Source organism: Scleropages formosus, chromosome 7 (genome assembly GCF_900964775.1).
Source record: "Scleropages formosus chromosome 7, fSclFor1.1, whole genome shotgun sequence".
NCBI classification, from domain to species: domain Eukaryota; kingdom Metazoa; phylum Chordata; class Actinopteri; order Osteoglossiformes; family Osteoglossidae; genus Scleropages; species Scleropages formosus.
The window spans coordinates 3191396-3202058 of record NC_041812.1 but is presented as its reverse complement, the minus strand read 5'-3'; the positions used below and the strand labels follow the sequence as shown (position 1 = coordinate 3202058).

General features: G+C 48.1%; 1 protein-coding gene across 1 annotated transcript; it reads right to left on the bottom strand.

Annotated features, from left to right (window-relative positions):
* Window positions 1–3913: 3913 nt before the first annotated feature.
* Window positions 3914–10389, bottom strand: klhl40a (kelch-like family member 40a). Its single transcript, XM_018741721.2, has 6 exons — window positions 9079–10389; window positions 8561–8721; window positions 7910–8017; window positions 7560–7745; window positions 7195–7344; window positions 3914–5882 (listed from the first exon to the last, which is right to left on the bottom strand). The coding sequence occupies exons 1-6, from the start codon at window positions 10174–10176 to the stop codon at window positions 5771–5773; spliced, it is 1815 nt and encodes a 604-aa protein (XP_018597237.2). The 5' UTR covers window positions 10177–10389; the 3' UTR covers window positions 3914–5770.
* Between the last annotated feature and the right edge of the window lie 274 nt (window positions 10390–10663).

Genomic DNA, 10663 nt, shown 5'->3' with positions numbered 1-10663 from the left:
TGTTTGTTTGTTTGTTTTTCGCGCTCGACCTTTGTTTCAACCGCCTGTTTTGGACGCTTTTCAGCCTGGGCGCCGGACAGGGTTCGAGTCCACTGCTGTGGTAATCCGCACCTGGATCGTGGGTGGGTGGGTGGGTGAGTGAGTGGGGGGGCTCCACCACGATGCAGTCCGGTCCTCGCACTTGAACTCATAGAGCCACATCGCCCCCTGGTGATGAGGACGACAAACACAGCAGACTCCCCCCCGGTGACGCTGTAGCCCCTCCCACTTCTGCAAATATTGTCCGTCGTTACCGACGCGCTTCTTCCCGCACAGCCGCGACACGAATCTTTAACTCGTACTCGTTGTCTTTAGTTAGTCTTTCTTAGTTTTTCCGCACTTTTCCTTTCTTAGGCCCTTGGATGAAGCCGAGAGTCCGAGAGGAAAAGTAATTGGTCGGGATGAGGTGCGGCGGACCTGCGCAGGTGGTCACGTTGGAAGGCCCAGTTCGGTCCAGGGTTCAACTTGAACGTGGGGCAGGGGGGGCGGGCTGCATAAGGAGCGTGAGCCTTTCTCCCAAGTTTTCAATCATGTCTTTGACAGCTATGGTTGCCGTGCTGCTTGTTTTATGGTCAAATGAATTTGCTACGGGGTGCAAATGGGGTTGTGGATGAACTGAGATTTTTTTTTTCTCTCCATACAAAGACTGTTCCGAGGTGGTGCTATTAATGTCGGCGACACGCTTGCCTCAAGTGACGAACGTGTCCGAAGATGATAATGAATGTTTTGCGAGCAAAGAGCAATGGGAATGTTCAGTGAGTCGGGTGCGACCTTTCACCTTTGTGTAACCCGAGTTATGGGTTGATGTTGTCCACTCGAAGTGTGAGTGTGTGATTTGCTGTCGTACTTCCATCCCGGGCTCTTTGCCTCTTCCGCAGCGGCCCATTTCACCGCAGTCACATTGAGCGCTTGCTAACTTCATAATCCGGGTTTTCTGGCCGTTGGACAGAAACGATAGCAGGTGGCAAAGTTTTCGTCCCACGTGCGAAAGTAAAGTTTCTGTTCGGCTGGGTCGATCGATCGAGAGGAAGGTGCCGTCTGTGGGACGAGGGGCCCCGAACGTTTGTTTGGTGGGAGTCGCATCTCGCTGCGGGGCTGGAGATCCGGCTCTGGGTGGCGCTGGAGGTTTCTTTCGCTGTGTGTGTGTGTGTGTGTGTGTGCGCGCTTGGCACAGATTGCACTTTAGTCCAACTTGGGTTTCCCTCACTGCTGTGGCTCCAGGCTGTTCTGTCACTGGTGCCACGGGCTTAGATAGAGCTCATCTTCGGAACTAGACTGCCGATATCATGGGGGGTTGGGGTGGGGGTGGAGGGGGGGGGCTTGCAGGTGCTGATGTGAGTTGAAGCCGTTACTAGAGTGACTCATTGACTTGCATTAGATGCCTCTGCGAAGGCTCTTCTGTGCGTCGGCGCTCCAGCTGAACCCTTTTTTTTTTCTTTTTTTTGCCCGCCCCCCTTTGTGGCTCATCTGTGGGAGGAATTTTCATTTGTTTCCTTCTCTGCGGGATCCTGTGCCGTGGAAGCGCCTCCATCGTTCCGGGATCCGTGTGAGAAAGGGCGGCGCCGCTCGTACGGGAAGCGCCCTCTTCGTCGAGTCGTGCGCCCGGCCTTCGCGTCGCGTCGCCTCTTCGGTCCAAGAAGATCTTCCGCAATCTGGCGATTGGTTCTCATCGGTTCGAAACCAAGACCAAAAGCGTTGAGCAAAAGCACTATTGTAATTCGCTGAGCACTTTACGAAAAGCACGTGTCTCTGCAGATATCCACACTGTTTTTTGACACTTTGTAATAAAGAGAGGGCTGGGGGTTGGGTTGGGTTGGGTTGGGTTGGGTTGGGTTGGGTTGGGTTGGGGGGGGGGGGGGGGGGGGGTCCTCTTGGTTCTTCTCCAGGGTGAGAACAATGAGCAACGCTCTTGGAACTCGTCCTCTTCTCTAGAAGCTGAGTCTGTCGGCTCTCTAATACCCCCGGTCGAGTCAAAGTTATTTACCGTGTTTTACCGCTTCCAGCCGAAAACCCAAATGTGCTTATTTGAGACATTTTCTAGTTTAAAATCCATAAAATGGACTTTCTTTGCACAGATTCGTGTCGTCGTTACCAAACTCCCTCTGTCGCGTAGGTGTACGAGCGACGTAACTGTTTGTTGTGAAAAGAAATGTAAAATTAGGGTGTGTTTGTGTTGTTTTTGTCTCTCGGTGTCATGAATGAATCGCTGACCCCTGAGGTCTGAGGCCTGGAAGGAGGTCACCGCTGGTGGGCTGCTATACTGTCTACTGTACGAGCTGGAACGCTTTTCCTCCTTTATTTCCTGTGTTTAATCTTCCTGTAGGGAAGGAAAAGGTTCCCCTGTAATCCTGTCGTTTTCTCCGATTTTTTTTTTTTTTTTTTTCCCCTCTCCCTTCTTCTTCCCCCTTTCATTTTTATTCCAAACTGCAAAACCCTTTTTGTAGCAATAATGGGGTTTCAAAACTAACTTCTGATCTTCTCCCATGTTTTCTTTTTTTTTTTCTTTATTTTCCCCTCCGCATCTATTAAGCCAATCATATGTGTGTGAGTCTCCTGTATTGCCGATTCTATATTTTACTATGTAAACGCAATGTCTTAGTTAATGCTATTGTACATAGTCTACATGTAGACAGTAACTGTTGTGGTTATATACAGTAAACTGAAAGCTGAAACCAATACAAGGACAACTGTGTCTAGAGGTGCTAATAATATTAGTCTGTATTCCTTGTCATTTCTTGTATTGGCTAGTATATATTGTCTGTAACACGGAAAGAGAGAAGAGAATCCTTTCAATATTAAACAATATAGATATATTATATATATATATATATGTATATATATATATATTATTCCAAGCTGGACTTGTCTTGTGCTCATTTCTTCCTGGGTAAAAATGAGTGACTAAATATGATATTTGGGTTTGAAGGGAAACTGGCTCTCAGAAAAATGTGCGTTTGCCACGAAAGAACTGCGACTCCTAATTACAGGCAAAACACTATTTACAGGGTTGTTTGAAAGTATGTGAACCCTATAGGGGCGATCATTATTCCTGTATAAAATATCCGAATAAATATATAATTGTGTAGAAAATATATTAAAATATATACACATACACACTTTCCGAACCGCTTGTCCCATACGGGGTCACGGAGCCTACCCGGCAACACGGGGCGTAAGGCCGGAGGGGGAGGGGACACACCCAGGACGGGACGCCAGTCCATCGCAAGGCACCCCAAGCAGGACTCGAACCCCAGACCCACCGGAGAGCAGGACCCTGTCCAACCCACTGTGCCACCGCGCCCCCTTTAAAATATATACACTTGTATATAAAATATATAAAATCTAAATGTTACATCTTAAAGTTACGTATACATGCAACATATGAAATTGGTCATTACACACCTATTATGTCACATGCTTCTCATTAAATAACCATTTTATGGTAAAAGTAAGGGACGCAAGGGATTCACACACTTAAAGCAGCACTTGTATACTATATTTAATGTGAACCCAAAAGAAAGATGAATGTGTGTGTTTATATATTATATATATATATATATATATATATATATATATACTGTAGTTACCACTGAGTGCATAATTTCAAGCAGCACAGTATTTATTTATTGGAAATTTTCTCCCCAAAGAAACTAATAGTGTCAGCTTTGTGTTCTGAGCTTCTTAAGGATCTTCCCATTTACACAGCAGGGCAGTTTTTACTCTCTTAGGTTATAAAAAAAAAAAAAAAAAAACTAACCTCCGTAGTTTAAGTTCCTTGATCCAGGATGTTACAGCAGGAGGTGGGATTCAAACCCACAACCTGTTATATCCCTGTTATAGCAAGGCGATGACTCTAAATCGAGCTGATCCACGCCACACAACTTATTAATATTGTTTATGGCAGAGCTTGTGAAAAACATTTTATTGAACTGAAATTAATGCAGATTCCAGTACCGTTCATAAAGGTTTGAATATTGTCACACGGAGAGGGTCGCCGTGTTTTCAATGGACGGCGGCGGCACCATGCCGGGTCACCTTATCACGCGCACACGGCGTCCAGGTCTCTCCATGAAGCAGCAGGTGAGAAATGAGACGTTGCACGGAAGGTTGTTGGTTTGAGTCCCGATGTCAGCAGAGCCCTGTTTGCAGCTCCCCTGAGAGGTGTGTAGAGCTTAACTGTGTGCTCCACCCCAGTCTGGGGACCTACACCTATCAACGCACAGTTCTTGGTGGGCCTCCGACACAGAGCGCCTCTGTTATCACGCTTCTCGCACATGCTCTGAACCCCTCGGCCATTATTTAGTCATGATATCAGATTGTCCCGGATATCGGGGCAGCGACCCCTCGCTGTGATTGGCTCCCGTCTCGTAGGAGACCGCCGAGGGTCGCTCGTTGCATCTCCAGGAGCTGCTTCATCACATTCCGAGTTCCTCAACAGTCTCGTATCCTTCGACGTTTGGAGGAGCGATGGGGGAAGGAAGCAGAGCTGGGGTGAGACCACTTGTACCGGGAACGGTGTAAATGCTGAGAGCAGCAGCACCGCAACGGGCCGGAGGCCCCGTCGCTGCTCCGGAAACCTTAGCTTTCGGTCCGGACGATGATGTCGCAGACACGGAGATGAAAGGAACGACCGAATTTGTAGTAATGACAATTCAGCCCTAAAAGCTGAGCAGCTGGCCTGAAAATAAATGTTTTGACAAAATCGTCCCTACCAGGTCCCCGTCCATTTCTTCATTCCGATGCCCCTGATAGTTTGTTTTTGTCAATACCTTGTTTACTGCTGGTGCTGAACTCATTAACTCTGAAAATAATGCATTTTATGCAATAGAATATGGACGTTGTGGGCAAAGAACAAAATGAGATGTTTCGGGGGAGGTTTTAAACCAGAGTGAAATTCAGGTTGAGATGCATTCAAGGTCAGATGGAGGTGTTGGCGTCACGTGTACAGAAGGGTGGAGCGTCAGCGACGGGTCAGTGCTGCCTCTAGTGTCGCACTATGGGAACTGCACCTCTCTGCACTCGGCCTAATAATAATCATTTGTAATTGTAATAATTACAAAACTGTCTCCGTGTGCAATAGTGTTGCATGATGCAAAGGACACACAAATGCAAGAGGGGTAAAATATTGCTGTAATGTTTCTACAGGGACTCCTCATTTCATTTTGTGGAAAATATGCCTGGGATGAAAATGTAAATTCTACTGGAGAGAAAATATCACAGTAAAATAATAATAATGTTTATCCAGCAGCATTCATTGCGGTCGTCATACTTACGTGTCTGCTTCTCCAATAATGCCAGTGCTTATGTCACCGCTACATTTTCTCTCATAATCTCTTGGTTAATTCAGTACAGTTTCTCACCTGATGCCAACGCCACACATGCTGTAGATGTGCAGCTCAGGAAGACAAAATCACAAGAGCAAAGTCTCCGTAGGCTAAGAAAGCCTCGTCTGTTGCGTGCAACTCAGGAAGTCCGTCGCATACTGCAGACGAGGGCCAGAAGAGAGAAATGACCGTGCGGTTCGCTAAATTAGTCCATCGGAGGTGGCCGGGCTTGGAGAAGCATCAAGACAGTCCGGCGTCCCGCCGCAGAGACCCTAAGGGCGGACCCCGCTGCCGGCAGAGTGCTGGGGATGGTGTTCGATGGAATGATGCCGCCTCCTCTCGGTAACTGCCTCATTTTAACACCGCTGTCATTTCCTCGAGGCTCCAGCAGGAGGCGCTGCGCCGAGCTACATCTTGACGAGACGCAGGGCGTTGAGACGGACTCCCAGGATGCTTGAGCCTGACGCGTACTGAATCTCCCTCAGGACTCCATTCCAACTCTTTTCATCCTCCTCGTACCTGAGGAGGACACGGTTACTGTCACCACTATTCCAACTATTCTTTACTATAAAAAAATTAATCAGAATGGATTAGTCCAAGTAGGGGTTTACGCCACAAATGGAATGACAACTCAATTTATCCTCAGGCACACTGTTGGGTATCTGGCTACGCAAGAGTGTGATGGTTTTTACAGAATTGTCTGCAACACCAGTTTTTTTTTCATCAAAATTCACACCTTTTGAAAAATGGAATACAAAATTCTTAATATAACTGTCTTAATACTTCTCCGGGAGTCTCTCATTTCATGAAATGAGACCAAATGTTGGGGGGGGGACAGCTGGTAGCATAGTGGTTAGAGCTACTGCCTTTGGCCCCGAAGATGGCAGGTTTGATCTCTGGCTGTAGTACCCTTGAGCAAGGTACTTACTCTGAGCTGCTCCAGTAAAATAACCCAGCTGTAAAAATGGGTAAATAATTGTAGGTGAATAAATGTAGTGTGAATATGATCACATTTCTGGAAAATACATAGAATTGTAACACATTTTGATTTTTTTTTAAATTTATTTATAGCAAGCCAAATGGTCACTTTTTGATTTTTTTTCCCCCCTTTTTTTCCAGGAGATGGACTGTGCCCTTGAGGAAATGTTGTGCAACAATATAATTTTAATAGCAATTCAATTAAAGCTCTGTGTTGTGCATTACACACACACACACACACACACACATTTCCAGAACCACCCGTCCCATATGGGGTCACAGGGAACCAGAGCCTACCCGGTAACACAGGGCGTAAGGCCAGAAGGGGACACACCCAGGACAGGACACCAGTCCGCCACAAGGCACCCCAAGCAGGACTCGAACCCCAGACCCACCAGAGAGCAGGACTGCAGCCCAACCTACTGCACCACTGCACCCCTCTGTTGTGTATTACATTTACATTTATTAATTTAGCTGATGCTTTCTTTGAAAAAGCCTTACAATGTACAAGATACCTACAATTATTTACCCATTTGTACAGCTGGGTAACTTTTTTTTTTTTTTACTGGAGCAATTTAGGGTAAGTACTTTGCTCAGGGGTACTACAGCCAGAGGTGAGATTCAAATGTTTGACCTTTGGCTCTAGAGGCAGCAGCTCTAACCGCTACCCTACCAGCTGCCCCCACATTGAGTTTTAGTTCACGCAGTTGGCGTTCAGTGTTTAACCAAAGTTCAGCCCTACACAGAGGTGTGTGTGGAGATGCCGGCGATTCCGGGACAGTGAGGTTGGAAGGTAGGGAGATCTCTAAGCAACGAAGCAATAGCGCAAGGCGTCAGAGGTGACGTGACTCACTTCCAGACGTCGTTCATCTCAGAAGGTCTGGACTCCTCGCTGGTTTCGTCCGGCATCATGGCGAAGCCCCCAACTGCGTAGAGGGAGCCGCTTAAGGAGATGAGGTTCAGGGAGCTGCGCTCCTGCGGGAACTCCGTAAACTCGGACCACCTGGGACAAACACACACACACACACTTTGCTCTGTCAGCGATCTTCGTACTCTCCTGCAATACCACCGGTGTCAACACATCAAACCCAAGGTTTTGGGCTCAAATCTCATGAGTTCGGTTGCTGTGATCCCGTTACGACAAACACTCATTTGTTCCAGGCTAAAGTAACGTGCACTTTTTTGACGCTCCCCACATCGCTGGAGACATCTGCTCACTTGTTGCCGGCGATGTCATAGACCTCCACGGTGCTCGTGAGCCCTGTGTCCGTCACTCCTGCCGCCACGTAGATCTTTCCCTGGTGGACGGCCACGCCAAACAAGGAGCGGGCGATCTTCAGAGGGGCCAGGTCCTTCCACTCGAACTTCAACGGATTGTAGACACACACCCTCTTTGTGCACTTCCTGTAGAGCGGACATTAACGTCGTCGTCAGCAAGTCAGAGATCTGGGGGGATCTGAGCACAATCAGTATGTGTCACTGCTTCTGCAGGGGCCAAAGTCGGAATTTTCCCATCCTTCTTAGAGCGGTAGCCCATTTTCGTGTGAATAAAAACGGCGGTGACATACCTGCCTTCTCCTTTCCCTCCGATGACGTAGACGAGCCCATCGTGAGACACTGTCCCGTGGCCATACACTGAGTAGGGAAGGGGGTCTGACTCCCCCCATTTGAAAGACCTAAGTTGACGAGACAAACGCGCAGGTTAACCGCAAGGATCATGGTGTGACAACGAGATGACAGCAATAACATGGATCATACTCTGCAACTTATTCTCGCGATGACTTGATTGATCTATGTTACTAGGCTTGCTCGAACCTCTCTCGCCCATTCCGGGTGAAACCTGACTTGTGCCCCATTTTTCTAGGATATAGATGGGTGGAGGGGGCATGGCAGGTTTGGCCAGGTCCTGTTTTCTGGGGAGTCTGGGGTTCGAGTCCTGCTTGGGGTGCCTTGCAACGGACTGGCGTCCCATCCTGGATGTGTCCCCTCCTCCTCCAGCCTTGCGCCCTGTGTTGCTGGGTTACACTCCGGGTCACCGCGACCCTGCTCAGGACAAGCAGCTTCAGACTGTGTGTGTGTGTGTGTGTGTGTGTGTGTGTATGAATGGATGCCCTCAGTTGCAGCATTTAGGAATTAAGTTTAATATGATCCACATGATCATTTTGACACCAGCTTTTGACGTGCCAAATGGACAGCCTGCGCAGTAGACTGGGACTCACTGCCTGTCGTAGATCATCACTGAGTCCAGGACTTTCTCTCCCTCCTTCAGCTCTTTGCCGGCAACAACGAAGATGGAGTTCTCTGTCTCAGCCAGGCCGAAGAGGCAGCGCGGAGATGGGAGTGGAGGCATACCCAGCCATTCTGAACTCACAGGGTCAAACTGTGGTAAAACAGGCATGGGTCACATCATTCCATCCAGAGAACAACAGTGACGTTTCTGCCAGATATCGACATGTACGTTGCCCTAATCCATATTTTACAGTTTCCTGTGTGAAAGAACACAAACCAATTGGCATCTTTGCACCAAAATCTTTGGATGATTTCATAGTTCTTATAGTTAATTTATTTTCATTTGTTATTAGAATTTATTCATTTTATCCTCTTTCAATATTGTTCATTTGTATTTTCTGTATCATCACATTTATTATTAACTCAAAGTTGAAGACTTCAGCAATTCAGCAGAAATTGATCATCTTGCCATTGTCGAATTTTGCTGAATTTAATAGTGATTTTATACCTGCAAGAAGTAGGAATTGAGCGACTCCTCCTTGTTCTCTTCATTGTAGAAAAGGCCACCGACCACAAAGATCTGATTCTCCTTGGTCAGCAGGCTGCAGTGGTTCTTCGGTACCTCTGTAGATGTAGAGGCAACGTAGCATTCGTTCTCGACCGGCTCGTAGGCGACGGCTCCTGTTTCACTGATCATCAGCATGAAATCCTTGAGGAACATGCCAAAGCGGGGGTTGTTGTTGAGTATCCCTGGGAGTAGGCCTTCCTTTTCATCCTCTCCCTTGGATGTCTTCTTCCTGGAGCTCTTGACTTCAGGAAGCTTTCCTTGTTGTGCGTCCTTCACCAGCAGTAACTTTTTGCCGATCTCCGGGTTCGACCTTATCCATTCGTGCTTCTCCACCTTGTTCGCAAAGTAGTCAACGGGCATCAAGAGGAAGCGAACGCACTCGATAAGCTCGGGGAGATCCTTAAGCCGCTCTTTCTTGTCATGAGCAACCCACTTCAGAAGAGACTCAAAGACCACCTCCTCCTTGTCCACGTTGAGGGTATCGCATGTGATGATAGCAGCTAGCTCACTTGGGCCCAGCTGGTAGAAGTCCTGATCGCGCACTATCAACTGGTATCGCTCGCAGATGAAGTTACGGGCGTCGATAGCAAGCTGAGGACAGTCCAGCAGGAGGCCCAGCCGGAAGACAGCCAGGCAGTTGCCAAGGCCCAGCCTCTGCTTGAGGAAGGAGATGCAAACTGTGAAGAGGGAGGGAATCTGGAACATGTTGGCCACCGTGAAGATATCCTGGACATTGCTCTCCGTGAGGTTTATGTCCGACGTGTAAATGTATCTGAGAATCGTTCCCATGATGCCTGGTTCCACTTCTTCCAGGACAATCTCCTTTTTCTTTTTCTCCTCCAGGTCCGACAAGAACATGGCCTTGAAGTACGGGCTGCTAGCTGCCAGCACGAGCCGGTGACAAGGGAACTCTCTGTCTTTGATCTTCAGCACACAGTCCACAAACTTTTCATTCTCCAAGAGGTCACACAGTCCGTCCTGCAGCAGGCTCTGCTGGTACATTCTTGGCTCTTCCATTGGATCTATGTTTAGTGTCATCTTCTTACTTCTCCGCGTTAAAAGGTAAAGGTGCTGAATGCGTGCGCTCTGTCCACTGCAGAGCAGTGAGTAGAGCAAAGCTCTGTCCAGAAAGGAGAAGGACGCTCAGTCAAGCTGGAATGAGCTCCCACAACCCCGTCATGCTGATTCCTCAGCTGTTTCATCCCTTCAAATACTCACAGGGCTTTTATTAATAGACAGAAGCTGTGGGAGAAAAAGACCCCCAAACTGGCACATGTGAAATGGGACACCATCGCGCCACACCCACCCAGCTGCTGTGCCCTCGCCCCCCCACCCCAGAGTTCCACCTCCACAGAGACCATCGTTCACCCGGGAGAGGTCCCTTGAGAAGTCACAGTCACTTCTCTGATATCACTGTCTAATGCTGGCGTTCCCCCCCCCCACCATCCCACCTGTGTCCAGATCTCTCCAATGACATCATTTTCCTCCCATGAAGGGTGTGAGTCTTCGCCATTTACACAACAAG

What these genes read in the sequence shown, in the direction of transcription:
- klhl40a (XM_018741721.2), bottom strand. Translation starts at nt 10,176, where the DNA reads ATGACACTAAACATAGATCCAATGGAAGAGCCAAGAATGTACCAGCAG. An exon ending in TCAATTCCTACTTCTTGCAG is followed by an intron (nt 8,722 to 9,078) that starts GTATAAAATCAC and finishes GTTTTACCACAG; the next exon opens with TTTGACCCTGTGAGTTCAGA. An exon ending in GAGATGAACGACGTCTGGAA is followed by an intron (nt 5,883 to 7,194) that starts GTGAGTCACGTC and finishes TGTCCTCCTCAG; the next exon opens with GTACGAGGAGGATGAAAAGA.